Source organism: Panthera uncia, chromosome B4, assembly GCF_023721935.1.
Source record: "Panthera uncia isolate 11264 chromosome B4, Puncia_PCG_1.0, whole genome shotgun sequence".
Classification (NCBI taxonomy): domain Eukaryota; kingdom Metazoa; phylum Chordata; class Mammalia; order Carnivora; family Felidae; genus Panthera; species Panthera uncia.
Genome location: NC_064809.1, coordinates 120828450 through 120855034, shown reverse-complemented (window position 1 = coordinate 120855034; position 26585 = coordinate 120828450). Strand labels below are relative to the sequence as shown.

General features: G+C 41.9%; 2 protein-coding genes across 4 annotated transcripts in view; one reads left to right on the top strand and one right to left on the bottom strand.

Annotated features, from left to right (window-relative positions):
* TDG (thymine DNA glycosylase) overlaps nt 1-12676 on the bottom strand; it is a 21719-nt gene extending 9043 nt beyond the window's left edge. Inside the window, exons 1-4 of the mRNA XM_049626199.1 lie at nt 12464-12676; nt 3910-4052; nt 1274-1515; nt 71-140 (exon numbers count right to left, since the gene is read on the bottom strand). Of these exons, the coding sequence (XP_049482156.1) occupies nt 71-140; nt 1274-1515; nt 3910-4052; nt 12464-12486 (478 nt within the window). The 5' untranslated portion in view covers nt 12487-12676. The remainder of the gene's footprint in view (nt 1-70; nt 141-1273; nt 1516-3909; nt 4053-12463) is intronic.
* A 4654-nt stretch (nt 12677-17330) lies between these two features.
* On the top strand, nt 17331-24908 carry LOC125919498 (protein BRAWNIN). Of its 3 annotated transcripts, none has more exons than XM_049626205.1 (4): nt 17331-17451; nt 17778-17895; nt 23993-24120; nt 24569-24908. In XM_049626205.1, exons 2-3 carry the CDS (start codon nt 17788-17790, stop codon nt 24086-24088), a joined length of 204 nt encoding a protein of 67 aa, XP_049482162.1. In that variant the 5' UTR covers nt 17331-17451; nt 17778-17787; the 3' UTR covers nt 24089-24120; nt 24569-24908. The 3 variants fall into 3 exon arrangements, with proteins under 3 accessions (XP_049482162.1, XP_049482161.1, XP_049482160.1); XM_049626204.1 differs by having other exon boundaries at nt 17338-17451; nt 23993-24133; XM_049626203.1 differs by lacking the exon at nt 24569-24908 and having other exon boundaries at nt 17341-17451; nt 23993-24158.
* The last annotated feature ends 1677 nt before the right edge of the window (nt 24909-26585 follow it).

The following is a 26585-nucleotide window of genomic DNA, read 5'->3' as shown; positions in this document are numbered from 1 at the left end:
AAAAAAAAAAAAAAAAAAAAAAAAAGATATCTAGTTTAAAAGTAAAAAAATAAAAGCAAGAACTACTTACAAAAATGGTTTCCAGGTCCAGGGTAATGATGCCCTTTGTAAGCTGCCATTAGTCCCGGGTTTATGCCAATCTGCAAAAAATGTTTATACACTTAAGTCTTGAAAAGTAGGGTTTACGCCTGAGGGCTTCTGTGGAGTAGTGATGGACAAAACTAAATTTATTAAAATAAAAATTTAATCCAGCATCATCGGCAATCCCGTTTATCAAGTACCTATTTTTGATCTGAATAAAGTATTTCATTTTGAGGGAAAAAAAAATTCCCTTTATATCAAAAGTGTTGCTGCTGTTGTGAAAAACCAGTTTAAAAAAAAAAAAAAGGCAGAAACAGATCATCAATACAGAGAACAAACTGGTGGTGGCCAGAAGCAGGGGAGACAGGCAAAACGGGTGAAGGAGAGTGGGAGGCACAGCACGGGGACCAGGGTCGATGGCACGGCAACGGCGTATGGTGAGGGATGGCGGCTACGCTTGCCGTCAGCACAGCATAATGAATAAACTTGTTAAATCACCATGTTGTACACCTGAAACTAATGGAAGTGTGTCAATTATACTCCAATGCAAAAAAAAAAAAAAAAAAGTAAAACAAAAATAAATTTTAAAGATAAAAAACAGTGTGACTCCCTCGTGTCCCCAAGCCCCCACCTCCACCCAACCGGACTGGAAAGAGAGAGGTCCTGGAGCAACCGATCAACTGAGCCCAGGTCCAGCCACAGCCTGCTTCTCCACTCCCACCAAGCCGCTCACTCCACGTCATTTACAGCTGTTTGCATGCTGATGTTTCTTACAGTTACTGACAAAAATCAGAGCTCAAAATCAGTACTATCATTTATAGAGAACTCACACGTAATGTGCAATCTAAGTGATTCACGTGGATTATTTTACCTAACTGCAATCCTATGAGGAAGGTACTATTATCACCCCTGCTTCACCAATAAGGGAACTTGGTGATTAGGAAGGTTAAGGCTTGTTCAAGGTCATACCCACACGGCAAGACCTGAAACCAGACAGCCGTACTCTGGAGCCCATCCTCTTAAACACATCCATATGTGTCCACAACCTTATGAAGGTGACAAAATGACACCATTTACTACCAAAAGGATTCTTAGAAATGGTTCAACAAAATGCTATTTGCAAGAACAGAGGTTATGTTAATTTAATTCACCAATACTATTTATAAAACCAAATGAGGACAAAAATTCTTACAATCACAATGTCCAGATTGAAAGTCAAAATGTCCGGGAGGGTCTTGGTTAGAAGTTCAGCTTCTGAAACACCATTAAAACGGTCTACCTTTCTTTTCACTTTAAATGTGTCCGTAATTTTTTCTTGCTTTTCTTTTGATTTTGTGGACTTGCCAGATTTTTTGGCCTCAGCAGGCTTTTTGGGTTCTACCGGTTTTTTTGGTGCCGTTGCTCTGGGTTTTCTTTTCCTTCCTTTTGGAGTCTCTGAAACACAGTAATTTCAAGGAAGTAGATGCAGAAAAACATAACTTAAGAACATCAGGCAGCTTTCCCAGTAGAGTCACCCCATCAACGCCCTTGCTACCTTCTCCTATCTCCCAGCCTCACCATCCTCTGCAGTACCCTCCCTCTTCCTTCATCTTAGGACGGGGTTCTCGAGGCCCTATACCCTGCCCTCCTTCCTCTGCTAGCTGTTCTCGGGATGAAACGTACATAATGATCATAGATTGATTTCCCATGGACTCTTCCCTGTCATCTTGATCTCCCCAGGGATTTAAAGCATTCATGTCCTATTTTATAGAAATTCTAAATGTAAATACATAAACAGCGCAATAAACGAGAAAATAAATAGAGCAAAAAATAGGGAGGAAGGGAACCTTTTAACTCGATTTTCCCATAATTTCCAGCAATAGAAAACCTCCAATGGCTTGTGGGCTTGTTTTAGAGATGAGTGTATTCTGTTCCACACACAGCCAAAGAGGTGAATTTAGAGATGCTGAAGATGAAATCTCTGGGCTGGAAAGTAGTCTTCAAAAGGCAAGACCAGGGGGGCACCAGGGTGGCTCAGTTGATTAAGCATCTGACTTTGGCTCAGGTCATGATCTCACAGTTCGTGGGTTCAAGCCCCACATGGAGCTTTGTGCTAACAGCTCAAGTCCTGGAGCCTGCTTTGGATTCTGTGTTTCCCTCTCTCTCTCTGCCCCTCTCTGGCTCGTGCTCTCTCTCAAAAATAAATAAATGTTAAAAAATTAATTAAAAAAAAAAAAGGCAACACCAGGGGGGCACGTGGGTGGCTCAATTAAGTGTCCGGACTCTTGGTTTCGGCTCAGGTCATGATCTCACAGTTCGTGAGAGTTTGAGGCCCAAGTTGGGCTCTGTGCTGACAGTGTGGAGCCTGCTTGGAATTCTCTCACCCTCTCTCTGCCCCTCCCTCGCTCTCTCTTGCACGTTCAAAATAAATGAATAAACTTCAAAAAACAGAAAAGAAAAAAGAAAAAATATGCAAGACCAGGGATGTCTTAGGACCTAAAGCAGAGCTTCTCAATCTCAGCACTACTAACATTTTAGGTTGAATGATTTTGGTAGAATGCTACTCTGTATAAGTAATATACAGGGTTGTCCTGTATATTACTGAATGTTTAACAGCAACCTTGACCTCTACTCAATAGATGCCAGTAGCACCCTGCCAATCATGACAATCAAAGTTGTCTCCAGATATTGCCCAATGTCCCTTGGGGGGGGGGGGGGGGGCCACGCCCAGTCAAGAACAACTGACCTAGAGTTACCCAATAGGAAGGTTTGCTTTTCTTACCCTTGTTTAACATCTCTCTTAAATTCTTAGGCCCCTCCTCCATTCTACTACCATTAGGCAGTTCCCTAACCCAGCATCCTGTCCTTCCTCTCTTCTACCCCACACTGATTTAGCCACTCTCTACGCGAAGGGATCCACCTCCACTGGCCTGTAGCTGGGAAGTCCCAGTGCTGCCAGCCCAGAAAAATAGGAGAGTCATCGGCAGGGGTATCTCCAATGCAGTGGAGTCAGATGTGTTTCTGGAATCGTAAGATGAAACTCTTGAACACATTTCTCATATGATACTGCTACACTGGAGAAAACCATTACCTTCTTCTCTCCATCCCCTCAGGTCTTCCTCATTTCATCCTCAGATTATTCAGTCTCAAATCCACTCTTTGCCTCCAAATTCTGCCTTACTCCCTACCATCCATTCTATCCTCTATAATAATTTTTCCCAGGCTGACTTTTAGAATGTTACTTTGTTTAAGTCACCCTCTGCTTCCATCCTCTCAAAAGCTCCCTACCACCTTCAGGAGAGAACATACATTCTTCGAACATTCTTCTTGGAAACAAGGCACTTTCCAGCCTCATTGATCACTATTTTTTTGCTGTACACCAGACTCCCAAAGACACAGAATAACTACTTTTTAACTGTCATGATTCTTTACATCTGTCTTTTGCCCATGCTATTCCCTAGGCCAGGAATGTTCCCCACCCCATTCTTCATGCGGATAAAGTCTCCTCACCCCTGACTTCCAGAGCTCTTGGAAGCTGCTTCTGAACCTCGGTCCGAGTTAGTGTCAACCCTATGCGCTCTCACAGCATCCTGTGCCCCTCTTCACCACTGTGTGCTTAAAGCAAACCATGTGTTTACTTACTATTTTCTCCTACTAGATTATGAGCTATTTGAGGGCAGGATCCATGTTCTTTTATTCCCCCAAATGTATCACAGTGCCTGGCACATACTTAAAAAGTGGTTAACGTTTTAAATACTAAAATAAAATAAAAATTCTTCATTAAACCCTTTCTTACATAAGCTGGCCAATCCAATAGCTACTTTTCTCAACTATCCTGATGAAAACTACCTTGTACAGGTTCCTGAGCAGACACTGGTTCTGGAACTTCCGCTGGCATTTGCTGTTCGTCCATAACATTCATATCAGGAGCTTCAGCCATAATTTGTTGAAATGGGAATGTATAAAAAGCTTGAGCTTGCTGAAGGGAGTAGCTGAAAGAACAATTAAGCACAAGACATGTCAATAAAATTACCCGACTAGAAGTTTCAATGATGAGCTTTCAAAACCTTTAGGATCCAAACACTGTGTGGTCAGACTGTAACATATAGAGTTGATAATAGGGGCAAAGGGAGGAGGAAGGTCTATTCCTAAATGTGTGTATTCACCCGATTTTTACTTTGTGCCTATTAACCAATATTAAGGAACTCTCCCACTGATTAATGACAAGATGTGTCAGCAATAAAACTTACCAGTCCTGTCAAGTCAGCCCGTGCTTTCTCTGAAATGAGATCATGGGAATCTGCTAGCAGAGAGACTTAAAAGGCACAGCAGCTCATACAGGGTTAAAGTGTCCATACAAACAGTTTGTCTCTATCTTCACATTTAATTCTTTGGTCATAAGATCCTCTCCAACCTAACCCCACCCAGCTTTACTGAGATACAATGGACATGAAATGTGTAAGTTAAAAGTATATGATGTTTTGATTTGATACATATTTTGCAAAATGATTACTAAGTCTTAGCTAATACCTCCATCACGTCACATAATTACCATTTCTTTTTTGTAATGAGAACATTTAAAATCTACTCTCTTATCAACTTTCAAGTACGTAGCAAGGTATTATTAGCTCTAATCACCACCATGTACATTAGATCCCTAAAACGTGGTCATCTTATAACTGGAAGCTTTTCTCCTTCGACCAACAACTCCCCATTCCTGCCTTCCCTCCAATCTACTTAAGGTTCTCTTTTGGTTTATTTGCCTATTTAATGATTTATGCATTGGATCTGGTTTTAAATTGTTGCTGGGTTTTTACCACTAGATGAGGGCTAGAAATGGACATTTTGCACATATCTGTGAATTTATGGGGGAAAAACACTTTAAATCTCTTCTCTGAACATCTTTCAGACTTTGTTCCAAGTACTCAGTTCAATATAAGGAACACAAAAAACAATGGCCAAAAGCCAATTTCTCATGACTACCCATCACTGTCTCACACTGCTGCCTGCAGCACAAAAGCTATGGAAGCAAACATGTATTTTCTGAAACTCAAGTTACATCTAATGCCAAACGATGCCATTACATACACAACGGGAAGGAAAACACTAGGAAATAAAATGGGTCAGTGTCATTTACCATTTGGAGAGAAAAGTCGTTTTCTGTGGCAAGCTACTCACTTATTAGTTATGGAGAAAGAAAAGGGGAAGCTCAGAAAGTAGAGATTAAAAAGAAAAGCTAGGGACGCCTAGGGGTGCAGTTGGTTTTGTGTCTGACTTTGGCTCAGGTCTTGATCTAGAGGTTTGTGAGTTTGAGCCCCACGCTGGGGTCTGTGCTGGCAGCTCAGAGCCTGGAGCCTGCTTCAGATTCTGTGTCTCCCTCTCTCTTTGCCCCTCTCCTGCTTGCTTGTTCAAATAAATAAATAAATAAACAAATAAGATAAACTAGTACATTTTATATGAATGAATCTTATTATGCATAAATCATATCTTAATAAAATGGTTGGGATGGCGGGGGAGGCAAACTAAAGCAGAAGCTTAAATGGCCGAAGCAGACACAGGTAACAGACTATCTGTGGGTGCCCAGGCTGAAATCCCGGACGCTCAAAGACAGGGGCCAAATCCTAATGGACAAACCACTGGAGAGGAATTTTAGCTTCAAACTATCTTCAAGGGTAAGCTGTTAAAGAAAAGGCTAAGAATTAGAAAGGTATTACACTATATCTTAAGACTTTTACCTCTTTAAGTATATTGTTTCCAGTTACATAAAAAATAGGTATGACAATCCAGTAAACTTTAGTCTAGTAACATGAAAAGACTATGCAGCAGAATTAATGTACTGATATTTTTTCAAGCACAGAAAATGTTTAATACAGACTTTAAAGAAGAAAGGAACACGAAACAGTATTGTAACCTAAGGCTGCACGTTGGGAAAATATGCAGACAAGTCCTAGAATCTCAAATGTAAAAGTTGAAGAAAAGCACTTAAATCATGCTTGGCACAAAGTAAAATGTCCTCTTTTTCCACCACACTTTTCTTTAATAATATTCATAGCTCCTTTTTTTTATTTTAATTTTTTTTTTTTTAACGTTTGTTTATTTTTGAGACAGAGAGAGACAGAGCATGAACGGGGGAGGGTCAGAGAGAGGGAGACACAGAATCTGAAGCAGGCTCCAGGCTCTGAGCTGTCAGCACAGAGCCCGACGCGGGGCTTGAACTCACGGACCGCGAGATCATGACCTGAGCCAAAGTCGGAAGCTCAACCGACTGAGCCACCCAGGCGCCCCTCATAGCTCCTTTTGATGAACTGTAAAATCATTGGTTGTTCAGTGTTTATGACGTAAATACTCAAATACTCAGATATTGCTAGGTTACGTTGAGAGATCTTGTATTGTTACCCTTCGGATATTCCAGCACAATGAACTGTAACCTTCGATTGAGGCCAGCCGCAGTTAAGTCACAATAAGCGAGCGGCCAAAGAATGCAGGACGTCTCCTCTTAGTCTGTCACACTGTCAAGAAGACAACCTTCCACCCTCGCCCGTGTTTCTGGCCACCACTCTCAAGAGTTTCACAGATGTGTCCCATTTCAAGCACTTCACAAAGTCCAAACTTAAAATATTTAACTTAGGAAGATTTTACATGGCAAAAGGATTCTGAACATTAAAAAACAAATTTCCAAAATGTGCCTTTCGCATATTTCAGGGTCATACTTAGATGTGAAGTGCAGAACCTGAAAATTAGTTTAGAAATCAGATGGCTGAGGAAAAAAATGAAAAGAAAAAAACCCAGAAGTGTTATTTTAGAGATATATATCAATTTTGAAAGAAATTGAGAAACTTACCTATAATATCAGCGTGTCCCTTAATGTTTCTAAAAATGACCTCTGGTACTTTATAGGAAGTTAAAATAGAACAGAAATAGAAAAATAAAGAAATGAGAAATACGATGTGTAAGTTCTAAGGTAATACACTATCTTTGAGTATTAAATTGAGTCTTATCATCTCAACGGCTTCCTAACAGAACAAAAGGAAAGAGAGTGCGACACAACATTCTTATTATTTGGCAGAAGCAAGCAAAAAACCTTCGAGGACTTCAAAGCTAGGAAACTAGAGTTCTAGATAAATCAATTTCCTATTATCCAGCGATAATTACAACTGTAAGCAGCATAAACCTGTTCAACCTTAATTAGAAGATATTTAATACATTTGTTGTATTTATATACACTTGCCCCTTTGTAATTCAGAATCACGCCAACTTTACAAGGCTTGTTTTCTCTGTGCGAGGGACAGCGACACAAGAGCACTTGGTCATCACTCCTCCTCTCGGGACCTGGGTTCTCTCACCGTGAAAATGATTTTTACATACGTGGACTATGTACAGGAAACGGGACCAAATCTGTCCAGATCCCAGGGTTTTTATTTTCTGTAACTCAAATTTGGTATCAAATTTCCAAGCATGAGGGATGACCTTATTTCCCCTTGCTCACTTTTCTTCCCTATCATTGGTTTGTCCCCACACTGTTCTGTGCCTCTCCTTTGCCTGAAGCTCACCCCTTCCTCTCTCCTAGCCTCCATTCACACCCCCCCTTTTTGGAGGGCGGGAGGACATCTACTCATTTTTCACTCCTCCAAAAAGCATCACAGGCCAACCACACCCTTGACTAGCCCTCCATGGTTCCCCACCCCGATGGATACAGGTTTCTTCATTATCCAGAAATGTGTGAAACTCAGCTAAGGTAGTAAGATTGTCTCTTCCGCTCGGGTTCTTTGGTGCCTGTTCTGCTTCTGGCAATGGCAGTGTCAGGACCTAGCACACATTTCCTTGAATTCTGGCCTTGGAGGGTCTTTCAGTCTGGAAGTATGATGTAGTCACACCCCAGGGCAGCCAGCAATTAGTTCCCTAGCGAGTTTTAGCCTTTCTGCTTGGATGCTACTAGAGACAGAAGCCTCACTAGCAACCTTACGCCTCCCATCAAGTCATAACTTAAGAGACAACCGCCCCCCAAATTAGAAATGACATCCAAGTGCGTCGATATACAACGATATAAACACAATCAGTATTACCCAACAGAGACACAGGCAAACAAAACTGGATCTTGCTTTCTCAGATACGATCTCTGGCATGATCCCCAGTGGCATGAGGGTAGAGGGCATCTGAGCAGGGAAGCACACGGCAGAGATATCAGACAAGACCAAATCAGAGATGCACACCCTTTCCCTTGAACATCAGTGCCCAAAGCACTGGTTTTTACAGCCGTCTGAAATTGATATACTGTGTATTTTCCTAATGAATTGTGTATTTCCTAACAGTCTTACTTAAAACACACACACACACACACACACACACACACACAGCTGACTGAGGAGTCCAATTAATTCAGATTTTGCTGTACTTCAAAAACTAACTCTTTAAGGTTTTCTCTAAAATGAACACCTCCAACTTCTTTAATACTCAGGTATTTTCCACTATTTTAAAGATTTAAGTTGCTCTTTTCTATATACATTTGTCTTAGTCCTCTTGGCCTGCTACAACAAAACACCATTTAGTGTCCGCTGAGAGCCTACTTCCTGGTTCATAGGGGTGGCCTTCTTGCTGTATCTTCACAAAATAGAAGAGGTGAGGGACCTCTAGGACCTCTTTTAAAAGGGCACTAATCCCATTCATGAGGGCCCCACCTCCAAATACCGTTACATTGGGGATTAGGTTTCAACATAGGCATTTTGGAAGAACACAATTCATAGCAATATTTTATTATTTTCACTTAATATTAATATGAATATTAATATTATTAATATTCATATTATTATTCACTTAATATTCATATTAATATGATTATACAACACTGAATAATTACAAAATAATAATCAATGGGGTGCCTGGGTGGCTCAGTCAGTTGAGCATCTGACTCTTGATTTCAGCTCAGGTCATGACCAGAGGGTTGCGGATCAAGCTCTGCCTCAAGTTCCGTGCTGAGTGTGGAGCCTGCCTAAGATTTTCTCTCTTTCTTTCTCTCTCTCTCTCTCTCTCTCTCTCTCTCTCTCTCTCCCCCCCCCCCATCAAAACAAAACAAAACACTCACACACAAAATCAGTGCTAAATAATCTAAATGCTCAACTAAAGAGAATTAGGTATATAAACTACAATGGAATACCGTCATAACTATTTAAAGACTACATTTAATATTGCAAAGTGGAACTGTGTGTATTCACCACACATTACTGGGTATTTACTGTACATAGTCTACTAGAAACTATAAATACAAAGATTTAGAACAAGCCAGAGTCCCCAATTCATTCAACTCTTCTTCATATAGTATGACTTCAAGTTTCTACACTACTTTGTCATTTTTTGGTGCTTAAAAGAAAACAAAATAAAAATTCTCCAGATACAGCTCCATCATCCTGAAACCAAGCAGGGCTCAGCTTCCTCATCCTGGAGTCCTACTGCAGAATCCATTACATTAACTTTACTAGAACCCACATCATACTGTTGATTCAAACTGAGTTTAACGTCAATGAAAACTGCCCTTTTATTACCTCTCCCTCACATCACTGATACTTCTGCACCTAAGCACAGAACTGTGCCTCTTTTGGTAAAAGAGGATTCAACACTCCAGCTGTTAGGATATGGATTCTGATTTAAACTACCAATTCCACAAACTTCTTCCAGAGTTGGGTCATTCACAAATCTTATCAGCATTCCAACAGCACCCGGAAGTTGTTAAATTGCTGAAAAGAACAAGTTGGGGTAGAACGACAAGGCACATCAATATAGACCTCTCTTCAGCCTGCCCTCGATTCTTTCGGCAGTAAACCAGCTTTGATTCCACCTAACTGGACTGCCATCAGTCCGTCTTCGTCTTGCCCACAGAGAAGTGATATGTGGCACAGTTGTCAGGGAGGCAGACTTTGGGCCACATTGCCTGCGTTCAAATTTCAGCTCTGCTCAAGTTCCTTAACCTCTGTGTCCCAGTTTCCACATGTGCAAAATGGAAATAGTTGTACCTAATTTGTTGGTTATGAGGATTAAATTAGTCAACATATGTAAAACACTTAAAACAGTGCCTGGTATATAGTAATTTTGCTATAATAATAATAATAATAATAATAATAATAAAGACAGCAGGACAGGATTAAATTTTTAGATACCTCCTGTCAGCATCATCCTGATGCTGTCTAGTCCAGTATCATTATCCAAAAGGGAATGAACCTAGCTTGATACATCTTGCTTTTTTCCCAAATTATACTGTAACCTAGTGGCCACTGGTTCCTTTTAAATATGCTCAATAACCACTGAAAAGTAAAAATTTTGTTTAGGATCAAAGTCAATAAATTAGAAGACAGACTCCACCTAGGAAGAAACAGGAACTCATGTGTTTATTTTCAGGCTTCAGGTCTCTCTCCTGTTATCTGCAAGTTCTTAAAGATTGCTGTAATCTAGCTTCTCATTTGACATATAATTTATCCAGGCCAGGAAACTGGATTTCTCTTAGAGCAGCTGAAAGTTCTCTTAAATGCCCTCATTGATCTTGTCTCTTAAAGACATTCATCCTGCCACTTCTTGTCTCTAATCATTTTTTTTAACATAGAGATAAGAAAAATTAGAACCAAATGTTTGTTTCCTGTTATCTACTAACACCATGCTGGTGGACTAGGCAGAAAATCCAAACCTTTCTTGCCCTGGATGTCAACACCTAACTAAAAAAGTTCTTTTTGGTCCCTAACATTTCCAGAAAGGCTGATTTCATTTAAGGGTTAACCTTTCCAGTTTGTATTTTCAGTAGCCCATGTCACACTTTTACAAAGTCATTTTTGATTTGGCATCCTACTTTCCATTTTTGATAAATGTCCTTTCCATGCCAAAGCTCATTAGATACATACTGATCCTCTCCTTCCTTTTTTCCTCTCTGGGTAGACATTATTTGTTATGATACTTGAACTATCTTCTCTTTTAAAAAAAGAGTCCATATTAATGGAATTTTTTCCTTTGAATTTTTTGAAATTACTCTTCCAAAATAAAAAGTAAATTCATTATATCCGGCATTCCATTCTACTCCTTGATTAGCATGAAGTCAAGAGTGACAGAGAACCACTTTCTCAGGATTATCTGGGGCCTCAGTCATCTCAGAATCCCCAAGGAAAAAGCCCTTACACTACTAACACAAAATTCTCTATTTCCTGAGGTTAAAACTTTGTGAGGCAAATTAAAAATGATCTATAACCCTGTGGATGGGTTAAGACAGCATATAAGCCAAATTTTAGGTAAACATCGTACCAGAGACCTATTACTTTGCTCTGAAGCACTGAGCAAGGTCTTCTAATGTGTAATTCATTTGATGGTAGACTTCACCCAGGTCTCAGTACTGATCTGAAGTAACATGCAAAGGTGGGAGTGAATTTCACAAGTTCTGATGAATTCTTTTAAATGTAAAGTTCTTTTGGGAAGGAAGTGCAGTACTTTATTTCAGGACTTGACCAGAAAAGCCAGGATAAAGACCACACTTTATACATCTCCTTTCCTAACCTATAAAGACTGTTTTGGTGATCTAATCCCTTCCACATAACACAGATTCACAGCATGTCAGAACTGGATTCCAGAGATGTCCTATTTTACAGACATGAACAGGCCCAGAGAAGTGAAGTGTCTTGCCTAAGTTCAGGGCCCCGGAGAGAACGGAAAATTATTAGATCTTACAGAATTTTATTCCAATGTAAATCAATAGTTTTTCTTAAGGATCCTGCTACCCTATCTAATGATTTTTTTCATTTAGTTTTCTGCGAGGAGTTCGAATCTCGCAATCTCTACGTTTGCCAAACGTTCTCTCCACGAATCTAACACTCCTCAAAGGACATACTGAAAACCTGATTAAATTCACCCCCCCAAGATCACCAGAAAGCATTTTTAGATGACTACTTGGGAGTATTAGTCATAATACAGAATTCAAGAGACTTTGTACGGCAATGTTATCCACCTTGTGGCCCCTGACGTTGATCTTACTAAACCTACGGGAAAGGAAGCCACAATAAAACTACTAATTTTAAAATTAAAGCTCCAGAAGTGATACGCGTGATATTCCATCTTTACAGCTCTTCGCATAATAACGGAGGGTGAAGGCAAACGTAGCCAAGAATGACAACCGGAAAGAGATATTAACCGGACCCTGTGGGGCGCTTATTAACGCCTGTTAAAGCCGGCTGGATGCCGGGAAGGCCGGAAGAAGGGCGCAGGTACAGGTGGCGCCGCTTCCGAGCGGCCCGAGGAGGGTGGCAGTGCGCACGCGCAGGCCAGGCCTTTGTACTCCGGCCGCGGCCTTTAAAGACCCCTGCGTGCGTGCGCGCGCCCGCCGGCCAACCCCGCCGCGAGGGGCGCTGGGGGGAAGGGCGGCGCTCCGCCCCGGGCTTACCTGCCCGCGTTCTCCGCTTCCATTCCCCGCTGCCGCTCGAGTCAGCGGCTACTCCTGCTGGGCAGGCGAACGACTGGTCTCCGTAGTACCGCGGCGTACCGACGGCGGTACAACAATAATCAGAGACTGGACACGATTGCTGGCAGAACTGGGACAGCGGCGGACGCTCAGGCTCCTCCCCGGAGCTTCCAGTTCCCCCCTCCCAGACTTGACCCCCCCCCCCCCGCGCGGTGCTTCCGTCTGCTCCGAGCCAAATCCTACGCCTCGTGGTCGTCACGTGACGCAGGCAGCCCAATCACGTTCGCTCCCCTCTCGTTGGTTCTTCTGCTCGCCGCTTGGCCTTTCGGGAAGGGTGGAGGACAAAAACGGTGGGATGAGGGGCGCTGTGTTGACGTAAGCTTTTTGTCCGCCCAGATTCGTCGCTGGTGGGCGGTTGGGGGTGACGAGTGGGAGATGCCCTTTGGGGACGATGTGTAGGTGAGATGGTTATGCTTATTAGGGTTATCCAGGCCTTTCCACCCCAAGTTTTATACCGATTAAAAAAACAGTGTTTTGCGTTAATTATCAAGTATCAATTATCAAGTGTGATGTGGGGGAAATAAGAGACTTTGGAGACAGCAAACCTGGGAGTTGAGGTCACCATACCATCAATTTACTATTGCGCATCAGTTCACTAGTCTGCAAAATGAGTGTAACTCTAATAAAACTGTTTCGTAAAATATAAAGTTTTACGGGAACCCATGTCTGCTTTAATTTGCATATGCAAAAATATTGTCGTTTTAAGTGTACGATAGATGTCATTTAAGCACCATGCCCCTTTATTACGTTACAGACTAGCCCTTCTGCTTTATTTCTCAATGGCTCTTCCAGCTGATTTTTGTTTCATTGGTATTCAAATTGTCACCGGTGTCTGTATGAGGACTTCACTAAATAACTCTTAACGGGGAGAGGCTTTTCTGTGTCTAGTTTGCGTGATGAAAAACATGGCTGCTGTATTAGTTAGCTTTACCTAGACTGTGGTAACAAATGACTCCAAAATCTTGTAATCTGGGCCTTACGGTGCGAGAGCACCCAGCTCCAGGGTCCCAAACGGTCTAGATTTGGCCACTTACCGCTGACAAAATCCAAAGGTAGAGATAGGAATGGTGGTGAAACAAGAACTTATTTCCCCGAGGCCCACACCGGGAAGACAGTGGGCTAGCGTCTCAAAGGGCTGAAAATACTTCCAGGTTTATATAAGGGGTGGGACAGGGGCAGGCTGATCATTGTCCTCAGGTCAATCACACAAGGTCTTGTTGTCATCAGGGCAGTCCTTATTTCTTGAGGGGTAGTTTTGGTTCCCAGCATGGGATGCATTGCCTTGTGAGTATTTTGCTGAGTTTATTTATTTATTTTTTTTTATTTTATTTATTTAAAAAAATTTTTTTTTAACCTTTATTTATTTTTGAGACAGAGAGAGACAGAGCATGAATGGGGGAGGGTCAGAGAGAGGGAGACACAGAATCCAAAACAGGCTCCAGGCTCTGAGCTGTCAGCACAGAGCCCGACGCGGGGCTCGAACTCACGGACCTCGAGATCATGACCTGAGCCGAAGTCGGCCGCCTAACCAGCTGAGCCACCCAGGCGCCCCTGACTTTTCTTATTCTGAAAATTTATGAGCCTTTGAACATTTTTTTCCAGTTAATGTTTAAACTTTCACTTATGTACTTAAGTTTTTGAGTAGGTGATAGGAGCTTGTGCTGAATTGAATACTGTCTCCCTCACATTTGTGTGCACTTGGTATCTGTGAATGTGGGCTTATTTAGCAGATGTAATCAAGTCAAGATGAAGTCATACTGGATTAAGGTGGGCCCTAAATCTAATGACTGGTGTCCTTCTAAGAAGAGAGACACAAGATACACATACATAGGACTCGTTACTGATAGACTACAATATGAATGGGAGTTGGGCACTGCATAAACTGATTTTGGATTCATGACAGAAAACTCAAAAGATAGAGGAACTTGGGTTGCTCAGTTGGTTAAGCATTCAACTTTTGACTTCAGCCCAGGTCATGATCTCAGTGTTGTGAGTTAAAGCCAAGTTGGCCCCCAATGTGGGGCTAAAACTCATGAACCACGAGATCATAACCTGAGCCGAAGTCGGACGCTCAACTGACTGAGCCACCCAGGTGCCCCCCAAATCAGTTTTAGCTGTGCTAAGCTGGTATTTATCTTGCCTTAAAGATCTTGTCCTGAAACTTCTTATTACATATTCTATCTCAAGAATTTTAAAGTATATACTTTCTTAGTTTATAAGAATGTATAATTTAAAATTTTTAAACATTTTACTTATTTTTTTATAGAGACAGAGCACAAGTGGGGGAGGGGCAGAGAGAGAAGGAGACACAGAGTCCGAAGCAGGCTCCAGGCTCCGAGCTGTTAGCACAGAGCCCAAAGCAGGGCTCGAACTCACAAACTGCAAGATCATGACCTGAGCCGAAGTCGGACGCCTAACCAACTGAGCCACCCAGACGCCCCATAAGAATGTATAATTTAAAATTTTTTTTTAACGTTTATTTATTTTTGAGACAGAGGCAGAGCATGAACGGGGGAGGGTCAGAGAGAGAGGGAGACACAGAATCTGAAACAGGCTCCGGGCTCTGAGCTGTCCGCACAGAGCCCGACGTGGGGCTCGAACTCACAGACTGTGAGATCATGACCCGAGCTGAAGTCGGACGCTCAACCGACTGAGCCACCCAGGCGCCCCAAGAATGTATAATTTAAAAAAATTTTTTAGAAAGAGTGTAATTATCCTAACAGAAGTTAATTTATTTTCTGCACTGTTTTTAGAAAATAACCTCTGACCTTTAATATGGAATTTAATCAGTATCTGCCATTTTCAACAGATATGTCAGGAATTTGATTAATGTTTGAAATCTGATGTAGCTTTCACTTCTCAGAGACAGGAATGTGAGATACAGAGCAAGATCCCAAATAAACAAAAATTACTTGTTTTCTGAGGCATCTATTTAAATCAGTTAACCTGAGAGCTCCTTTCTAACATGAAACCCATGTTAACTAAATAACATGAATAAATGTGTAGCCCCTATGTACTTTTAAGTGAATGAATTAGGGGAGAATATTGCAGAAATTAAGGCGAAGTGAAGGTTTCTGAGTGGTGAGCTCAAGAAGTAAGAAGCTAGGCTCTTGGATAGGAAATCGTTTCTGCTGCTGGCAGGCAGGGGCAGTCTCCTGGGTGTTTGCCCTGTGCACACAAGAAGCATGATCCATAAAAGAGAAAATTGAAAATTGGACTTCATTAAAGTTAGAAGCTTCTGCTCTTCAAAAGATTATTAAGGAAAAGTAAAGACAAGCTATAGACGGGGAGAAAATATTTACAGGTCAAATCTATCTGATACAAGATTTATATCCATAATACATAAAGATGACTAAACTCATAATAAAAAACCAAACACAATAAAAAATGGATAAAAGATGTGAACAGATATGTCACCAAATATAAACATACAACAGGATCCTTAGCATCATTAGTCATGAGACACCATTACCAACTTATTAGAGTCCCTAAAAATTAAAAAGATTAACCAGACCAGGTGTTGGAAGAGGATGGAGAAGAACTGGAGCTGTCAACACGGCTGGTGAGAGTGTGAAACTGGATACCTACTTTGGAAAACAGCTTGACAATTTCTTAAAAAGTGGACTATACTCCTACCTGCTATATGCTGCAGCCATTCTACTCCTAGGAAAGTATTCAACAGAAATGGAGCATGTGTTCACAGGCCTGTATATTAGTCTTTTTGATATATTTTACTGTTCATAAAAGCTTTATTCCTATAAGCCCCAAACTGGAAACAACCAAAATGTCCACCAAAGGTGAATGGATAAACCAATTGTGGTAGAATTATACTCAGCAGTAAAACGAAGTGAACTAGTGATACATGCAGCAATGTGGATGAATCTCAAAATAATTGTGCTGCATGAAATAAGCTAGACCAAGACAGTATGTCAGGATTCCATTTACAGAGCATTCTAGAAAATGCACATTTATCTGTTGTGACAGGAAGCAGGTCAGTGGTTGATCCAGAGGAGACTGTGGGAGGAATTAGAGGCACAGAGAAACTTTTCGTGTGATGGATATATTAATTATTTTGATTGTGGTAATGGTCACACAGGTGTACAAATGCCAGACCTCATCAATTTGCATATTTAGAATATGTGGTTTATGTCAAATATACCTCCATAAAAGTGTTTAAAAGCTGAGTGTATCATGATTCATGTTTTATATACAACCAAAAGCTTTCAGAATATAGTCTTGCGTTATCTTTTTCTCAACAAAAATCAATTCATAGTCATAGCACAATCTAAATATGAACAGATTAAACAATGTCGACTTCAGTTTTCTTTTTTTCCAGTAGCCCCGCAGCCTAAGGAAACAGTGTGAGTGTGCCTTTGCCTCAGGTCAAAGGACGCCGGGCACAAGAACAGAGAGAGCTTTTAACTTCACTCACTAGAGGGTGACCTCATCTGAGCACGTCCTGGTCAGCATGCCAACCTCCACCCCCTCCTAAAAAGGTGGTAAACGCAAGCAACTTTCTTGGGCGTGTGAAAGGACAAACCGGGGACAATAATCCTGCCAGCTCCGAGCCCGAAATTCGACAGCCGACTATATGGCAGATCTTACTGTAGGGAGAGTCATGAGCCCGAATTAAGTTGAAAGAAAAGAAAAAGGAAGGGAAGGGAAGAAAAGAAAAGAGAAAGAGAAGAGAAGAGAAAACAGAAAAGAAAAAAAAAAGAGAGACAAAGAATAGGCAACGGCTCCGGCCCAAAGTCCCAACTCTGCCTGGTCACGTGCCCGCGCCCCCAACTTTCTGGTCCGATGCGGCTCCCAGGCCCTGTACTTTTGGTTCCGCCCGCCGGCTGTCGGCTACTACCCCGGCGCATTTCCGGCCGTGGTGGGACAGTCTGCGGAAAGTAGGGCACTTCGCGGTAAGGTCTCCCCGGGCGCGCCGTTAGGGCCAGTAGGGAGTGCGGTGTGCAGTTTCCCTTCTGTTAGGGTTGATAGGGTCGCGGGGAAGCCACCAGGTGTCGGCCTTCCGTTTGATGTGCAAGATCTGCCTTTAAGTTCCAAAAGCCCAGCCCCGACACTAAGAGCCCCTGGGAGGCTGCTCTCGGGCGTGGAGGGGGCGTTCGGACCCTCAGCGCGCTCATTTCGTAACTGGGGACACGGGGCGCGGGGTGGGAGAGAACGCGGTGGCCTGTTTCGTCTTGAGCTGGGAGCGTTCTAACACCTTCCGCCTTTCCTCCCCGTCTAGCCCACCGACCATGCCCGCGGGCGTGTCCTGGGCCACCTACTTGAAAATGTTCGCCGCCAGCCTCCTGGCCATGTGCGCCGGGGCCGAAGTGGTGCACAGGTACTACCTGCCGGACCTGGTGAGTGCAGGAGGGGCTGTGGTCCTGGCTCCTGGACCACTCCATTCTCCTCCCAGCATCGCAGACCATCTTAAAACGAAATTAGAAGCACCTCTGCTTTGGACCTGAAGCCTTATGATGGCATTCCATTGCATTAAGAGCAATGCATGACCTGTTCTTAACAAGGCCTTACAGGGGTCTTAGCCTGTCACCTGCCTACCACTGGCCTGAATCTGCCATTTACCTCTTGTTCCCACTGTTGCAGCCACACTGGCTTCTTTGCGGTTTCTCAAACTCATAAAGCCTGTACCCATCTCAAGGCCATGCTTTTTCTCATCCCGGAATGCTTTCCTCCCAGATCTTGGGGTTGGTTTTCTACTTCAAAACGTCAGGTCTCTGCTCAAATATCTCCTCCAGCAATGAAGGTCCTTTGGACAGTTCCTAAAGGATTGCTTCTGTGCTATTATGTCTCTGTTCTTTGTTTCTGGAAAGGACTTGTCACAGTTTGCAAGTATTTTATTCCTTTGTCTATTGACTTGCTCTTTGTTTCCTCCACCAGAATGTAATCTCCATGAAGGGACTGGACCTGCGTCGTTCACCCTTGTATCTCAGTCACCTAGGAAGGAGCTTAGAATGTAGTAAATGCTCAATAAATATTTAATGATTGAAGAATGAGAGAATATAGGCATTCAAAAGAGGGAGAAACTTACATTAATTTTAATAAGCCTTCATTGAGTTAGAACTGGGAATTACAGGTGCTTTTGAAGACTTCTGGTCTGGTGGAGGTGGAGGCAAGGAAGCACAGCGAAAGAATGACAAGTGTGTGCTAGGTATTATGCTACAGGTGTGAATAGAGTGGTTTGGAGCACCGCATAGGGAACGGTCATTTCTGCCTGGACTCTGGACAGGTAACACAGAGAACCAACCATTTGTGTTTCTAGTTTTAGTGAATTGACAACGACGGTTTTGGAGGTATTCTTGTTTTCAGAGGAGGAAACTGAGGTTCTGAAGAGTGAACATGATTTCCCAAGATCACATAGCTTACTGAGGATTTGAAGCCCAAGCTTTCTGTTTAGCGTTTCTCTTTTTGGATCCTGTTAATAAAGTAGTATAACACCAACGTACAACATTCAGCTTGAATTCAGGCGTGTAGATGAGAATGTGCAAATCCCTCCTTCCCATTTACTAAAACCCCCTTTCCCCAGTCTGCTCCCCACACGTCTACCATTTTTTGATTAGTGTCTACTTGCAGACTTTTACTGTTGTTGAAATAAGCACACACACAGAGTTTATATGTAAATAGGCATTCATATACACAATTCTCTGTAACTTGCTGGTTTCGGTTAAAATCTATATGAATAGACACATGTTTATATCAATAGCCTTTTTTCTTTCTGACCATAGAATAGCATTTCCTTATATGTTGTTCCATATATTATGTAATCAATCCCCTAGTGACATTTTGGTGGTACCTAGTTTTTGTACAAACAATGCTGAAGTAGCTCTTTCTTAGCACCATAGACTTCTCCTTTGAGTTCTGGGGATGCATCAAGGATACTTAGTGGAGACCAAAAGGTGTAAGAACCTTCCACAGAAATGCAATTGAGTCATTAATTCATGAGGAATTGACATCAGGCAGGCATCACAGAGGAAGGATTGCCTGTTATTTGACCCTGGGGAATTGACCAAAAAATTGCCCTTTGATTCACTCTTCTCATTATAAGTGGGACTATGCAAGGTTGCTGCTCGGACCTTGAGAAGAGGCAGCATGAAACCACAATCTCTAGAAGGACCATACTGAAGCGTCTCAGGCCACTTCATCCTGATTGGGTGATGACATCAGCAGTAGGGTACCTCTCTAGGGACTTGACAACAGCTAGGGCTGGCCAGCTATGTGTAGGATGCTGGATGCTTTACTAACATTTAAAGGATTTGTGTTCTTTACCTGCGTCTGTTGGTGCTGTTCTGGCAATGACTCACTGTTGTAACAACCTCTGGCCTTTGTAGGGGTCTTTCAGTCTTTACAGCTGGAAGGTCTGGGTGGAGCCCAGAGCAGAAGACACCTTGATGGCTGCCTAAAGCGGGTGCTCAGTACTGTCTTAAGCGAGCAGCATCAAGGATGCTTTTTCGAGTTGTGCAGCTCAGCTCCTCAGAACAGGAATGGAGGCAAGGATGCAAGGCGGACACTCTGTCCTGGGATACAAAGCGTGCTTTTGCTTGAGCTTTTCTTTGCAGTTTCATTTACTTTTGCATTACTTTTACTGGTTCTGTTTTCCTTAATTTATAATCTATTTATTATCAAAACAATGGGTGGTCGAAAAAATGCAGTCTCAGGACTCATGTTAAAGTGTTCATTTTTGGTCGTCTCCAGACACAACCATATACACACAAACTGCTGTTTAGAACCTCTGCTGACATTGTTTTTTTTAATTAAAAAAAAATTTTTTTTTAACGTTTATTCATTTTTTGAGAGAGACAGAGAGAGAGAGAGCATGAGTAGGGAAGGGGCAGAGAGAGGGAGACACAGAATCCTAAGCAGGCTCCAGGCTCTGAGCTGTCAGCACAGAGCCCGACACAGGGCTCGAACCCATGAACTGCGAGATCATGACCTGAGCGGAAGTTGGATGCTCAACCAACTGAGCCGCCCAGGCACCCCAACGTTGTTAAATTTTGATGTCAGTAAACTTTTTAGTCTTTTAAAAGTTATATACTATGTATATATATAATATATAAAAATCTATATTATATATATTACATATTTTGTAAAGAAAAGTGCTATCTTTCTTTTAATAAAAGTTGAATTATCATTTTAGTTTTGTAATGTATTGGCAACTGAAATTACTCCACATGTGTGCCTGTGTGTGTAAGTGGGTGGTTGTATATACTTTGTAGAAATTTGAAACCTGCTGTTACTGTACTTCATTATTTTTTAAGGTTTTTCTTTTCATTCTTTTCTTTAATTCTTTTAATTCCAGTTAACATGCAGTGTTATATTAGTTTCAGATGTACAGTATAGTATATTATATTTTATAGGGCTTTGTGATTTCATATAATTTCCTTTTTGTCCTTTTTTTTTGCTTGTTTTTTTATTTTACAGAAAGCATGTGTGAGTGGGGGAGAGGGGCAGTGGGAATGAGAGGGAGGGAGGGAGGGAGAGAGAGAGAGAGAAAGAGGAAGAATCCCAGGCAGGCTCCATGATCAGTGTGGAGCTGGATACTGGACTCCATCCCACAACCCTGGAATCATTACCTGAGCCAAAATCAAGAGTCGGACACTCAGCTGACTGAGCCACCCAGGCACCCCCATATAATTTCCTTTTGTGACCTGGGGGAAAAAAGAGCCCTTCTAAATTAATTCTTTTTCACAGTTTAATGGACAGGAAACAAACTATATTCTTTGCTTGTATTAAAGGGATTGGAATGTCAACATCTTTGGACTAGTTTAAGATAGGAAATTGTCAGACAAGTTACTCTGGCTTTTATTCCAGTTGTCATCACTGATTTTTGTGGAAAGTCATTTTCACTTCCAAATGAGAATTTTGCTGTGAAGCACGTCTCTTAAGTCCCTATGTCTCCTCTGACTCTGACCCCGACCCCAAACCCCAAACCCCATATTCTTTCCTAAACTATTTTATTTCTTTAGGATTAATTAGTTGTTAGGAGACAAAGGGTAAAATGAACCAGATCACGGTATTTGGACTTCAGGCATTGAAAAGCTATTGAGATTTTTGATGTGATTTAAATTATACCAGAATAATCTCGCAGTTTTATATAAAATAATTAGAGTAAAGATTTTCTCTATAATCTTATGAGCTTATAAGGGTCCTGAGCAATGATTTATTCATGGAGCACAGTTTTTGCCTGCTTTTTATAACCTCATAGGGTTGTAAGAAATGAGGAGATTACGATGTGGTCCCTTTCCTCAGGACCTTACAGGGGAAGCTGATAGCTGATGGAAGAGACATGTCTCTGAATCATTCTGGACAGTTCCACGTGGATGTGCAGTGAGCATGTTCAAAACTGAGCTCCTGGCCTTCCTCCAACATACCTGCCCTTGAAGTCTTGCCTATCACAGTGGATGGTGACTCCATTGTTCTCATTGTTCAGGCCCAAACCTAGCAGTCCTCTTTAACACCTGTCTCATACTGTGCATGACAGCAAATCCCATTGGCTTAACCTGAAGAATATATCCAGAATCTCACTGCTTTTCACCACCTCCTTTGCTGCCACTTAGTTCGACCCACTGTCAGTCACCTCCCACCTCAGGGACTGTGTTAGCTCCCTGGTCTGGCTTTTGCCTTCCACCCCTGCTCCCCTCCAGTCTTTCCTCAATAAAAGCCATTGTCCTCTTTTTACGCTTGGCTTGAGTCAGGTCATGTCACTCCTCTGCTCAGAACTCTCCACTGGTTTTGCATCTCTGCACCCACTTTTCCCCTCTGTCCTCGTCTCTTCCTAACTTCTAGTCGAATACTTTATGCCAGCTGTGCTGACCACCTTGATTTTCCTTGTGCGTAAAGGCACGTTCCTGCCACAGATCCTCTGCATTTGTGGTTCCTTCTGCCCGAAACACTCCTAGATATCTGCGTGGCCGCTTTCCTCACCCTCCTTCATGTCTTTGTTCGGAAGTCACCTTTTCAGACAAAGTAAGCCCATGGAAAGATGCTAGCGTCTTTAGCCATCAGGGAAATGCAGATGACAACCATAGTAAGATACCACTTCATAACCACTATCATGGCTATAATTAAAAAAACCAGACTGGGGGCGCCTGGGTGGCTCAGTCGGTTGGGCGACCGACTTCGGCTCAGGTCATGATCTCGCGGTCTGTGAGTTCGAGCCCCACATTGGGCTCTGTGCCGACAGCTCAGGGCCTGGAGCCTGTTTCAGATTGTGTCTCACTCTCTCTGACCTTCCCCCATTCATGCTCTGTCTCTCTCTGTCTCTAAAATGAATAAACGTTAAAAATTTTTTTTTTTTAATAAAAAAAAAAACACAAAACCAGACTGCTCATGAGAAGTGTTGGTGAGCATGTAGAGTAACGGGAACCCCCTTACGGTGCTGATAGGAATGTAAAATGGTGCAGCTGCTTCGGAAAACAGTCTGGCAGTTCCTGACCCAGTTCAACATAGAGTCATAGGACTTAGCAATTCCACATCTAGGTTTATACCCAAGAGAAATGAAAACATACGTTCACACAAAAACTTGTACACACAGACAGATGTTCACAGAAGTATTATTCATAAGAGTAAAAAAGTGGGAACAATCCAAATGTCCATCATCTGGTGAATGGATAAGTAAAACGTGGTCTATCCTTTTAATGGAATATTATTCTGTCCTCAAAGGAAATGAAGTACAGATAGATTTGGCAGCATGGATCAGACCTTGAAAACATGCCAAGTGAAAGAAACTACTCACAAAAGACCACATGTTATATGATTCCATTTATGTGAAATGTCCAGAATAGGCAAATCTGTGGAGACAAAAAGATTAATGGTTGCCCAGGGCAGTGGCTTAGTGTGGGGCAGGATTGTGTGGAAATGGTAGTGACAGCTGATGGGCACAGGGTTTCTTTTTGGAGTGATGAAAAGGTTCTAGAATTTATTGTATGAGGGATGCACACCTTTGTGAATATACCAAAAGCCACTGAATTGGAATCATATACTTTAAACAGGTGAATGGTATGGCATATGAATTATATCTCACTGTGTCACTAAAGCTGTCACGTCAAGCTTTTCCTGACCACTTCTCTTGAAGTCAGTTGTTTTTTTTTTTTCTCTTTATAATTTGCACATAATAGGCACTTACTGTTTTTGAATAAATCAGTTGATTTCTAATACCTGTTTTCTGTGCCAGGCACACGGTGGAGAGTAAGTGGTGCGGGAATGAGTTTCAAAATGTGGAAAGCTTTATTAAAATTGTGATCTGTCATTTAATGTTGATGGAAACTCTCCCTCTGTGAGTCCTGTAATACTGAGGACGCAGGTTCTTATAATTAGGATTTATGATTGAGTGCACAGGGACTTTTTGTTCTACTTTTTTACGTTCTTTGATGCCTTTCAGGTCACAGTTAATTACAGTCTAAGAAAGCACCGGCATCTGTGTTTTTTTGTTTTGTTTGATAGACAATACCTGAAATTCCACCAAAGCCTGGAGAACTCAAAACGGAACTTCTGGGACTGAAAAAGAGACAATATGAACCTCAAGTTTCTCAGCAATAGAAACTTCAAAATACAACTCTGTCAAGAACTCCGTGAATATTTTAAGTATTAAATACATCTTTTTAAAGTCTGTTGAGTCAACTGCTTGTCTTTAAACACCTAATGCAGTGCGAACTGCAGGAGGAGGTGCTCAGGTGTTAGCTGATGCGTTGAGATTTGATTATGGATTGACCACTATTTCTCGAAAACTGCCAAAATATGTATCATCAGCTTCTTTGCATGTGGTTGAATAGATACTTAGTCTTGAATATTATGTGAGAAAGAATGTCTGCAGTGTTCCCTGCCCTTATAATTCTGGGCTATTTCTCTGAAGAAGCTTGACTATCATGGCATAATGGGAATTCTGAATTAACTATAATAAAAGTGCCATTGACACTGAAAGCTTATGGTATGAAGTTAATATTTCTCCAAAACTGGAAAGTGCTACTAAACTCAATTAAGTTGAAATGTTTAAAGTTTGAAGTTCTTTTTTTTTTTAAGTTTATTTTTCAGAGAGAGAACGTGTGCACGTGCAATCGTGCAATCGGGGTCCTCGAGGGGCAGAAGGAGAGAGAGAATCCCAAGGCTCCGTGCTGTCAGCACAGACCCCAATGCAGGACTCGATTCCACAAGAGCTCATGACCTGAGCATAAATCAAAAGTCAGATGCTTAAGTGACTCAGCCACCCAGGCGCTCCAGAGTTTGAAGTTCTTTAATTGTGTACTTGACAAAATTATGAAAGATGTCACTTGGACTGTCGCCAAGTTCTTTACCCCCAAATTTGAGAAACCATGTTACTATGTAATTATTCTTACAAAATAAATTTTAAAATAACTGAAAAGCTTAAATGAGCTTTGTAATTGGGTGAATTGTGTCCTCTTTCAAAAGATGTTGAAGTCTTAACCCCCAGTACCTGTGAAGGTGACCTTATTTGGAAACAGGTTCTTTGCAAATATAACCAAGTTAAGACGGGGTCGTCAGGGTGCGTCCTAATCCAACATGACTGGTGTCTTTACAAGAAGAGGAGAACACACACACACTAGGAGAATGCTAGGTGACAACAGAGACCGGAGGGATGCAACTACGATCCCAGGAGCACCAAGGATGGCGGACCACCACCAGAAGCCAGGAAGAAGCAAGGAGGGATTCTAGCCAGAGTCTCAGCGCGTGGCCTGGCTGACACCTGGAGTTTAAGACCTCTGGCCTCCGGAACTGGGAGGGAATCCATTTCCATTGTTTTAAGCCACCCAGTTGGTGGTACTTTGTTATGGCAGCCCTAGGAAAGTAATATACATATTTCAAGTCTTCCTCTGAGTTTATAAAGGACAAAAGTAATTGATAGAGGAGTTGGCTCTCTACTTAGGGCTATTTTTCCAAGAAAGTTTTTCAGAATTTTTTTTTCATGTTTGTTTATTTTTGAGAGATTAAGCAAGTGGGGGAGGGGCAGAGAGAATCCCAAGCAGGCTCTGCCGGGTCAGCACAGAGCCCAATGTAGGGCTTGAACTCACAAACTTGAGATCATGACCTGAGGTGAAACCAAGAGTCAGATGCTTAACTGACTGAGCACCCCAGTAAAGTGCTAATTCTAAGGATTCTAAGTGACTTTCACCAAAGTATGTATGTATTCCTGTTTTGAAGTTAACCCGTTATGAAAAATATACATTATGGCGGCCATGGAAATGCGGGAATAGACTCCCTGAGGAAAGGCAGTAAATAAGGCCGTAAATGCAGAACACGGAGCAGCCTTCGGTTGTCTTGGCCTCTGCAGGGATTTTATCAGCTAGAGTGGCCTTGCTCAGAGCCACATGCCTCCTGCCATTCGGCACAACTCTGAGGGGCCCCTTGTGGCTCAGTTCCCTGTGGGCTGGCTGGGGCCATCTTTGGACATGCGTTGCTTCTCCCCTTCTCCCTGTGCTCCATTCCCATTTCCTTTCCTTCCACAGGTGCTGATTTAAGCGCACTCCTTAACATTCTGTATACTAAAAACTCCATTCTAGTGCTTCCTGGAGAACCAAATCAGGTAACCTACAAGCCAAAAATCAAAAGTAGTACTAGATTCTTCCTTAATAAAGCTGTGGGAGAAAACAACTCAAGATGGACCAGTTGCAAGTTGTTTGGTAATTAAATTAGGTCAAACAGTTATGCGAAGTGTCTTGGACATAGCTGCTCGCTTTTCCAAAAACTGAGGGAGTACAAGGCTTTCTAAGCTTCCTGCTGGAAACAATGGAAACTCAGAATTTGCAATTGGAGGACTCTGAAGAGCAAGTTTCCGATGTTATTAATTTAATGCAATGCGATGGCTTTAATTTCTTTATAACAATCTTTATTAAAAATGGTAATCTATAGTGGCCAAAAAATTGGAAACTAGTACAACTAATAGCTAATAATAAAACATCGTATCACAAAAAGAAGCCACATCTTAACTATAGCATGTTTCCCGATGACGATGACTGATGGAGCTCCCGTTTTATTTCTTAAAAGAAACAGATTTTAAAAAAGATACACATTCAAGTAAGGT

Coding starts and splice junctions, on each gene's coding strand:
- LOC125919498 (XM_049626205.1), top strand. CDS start 17,788: ATGCCCGCGGGCGTGTCCTGGGCCACCTACTTGAAAATGTTCGCCGCC. Junction 17,896..23,992: donor GGTACTACCTGCCGGACCTG/GTGAGTGCAGGA, acceptor TTTGTTTGATAG/ACAATACCTGAAATTCCACC.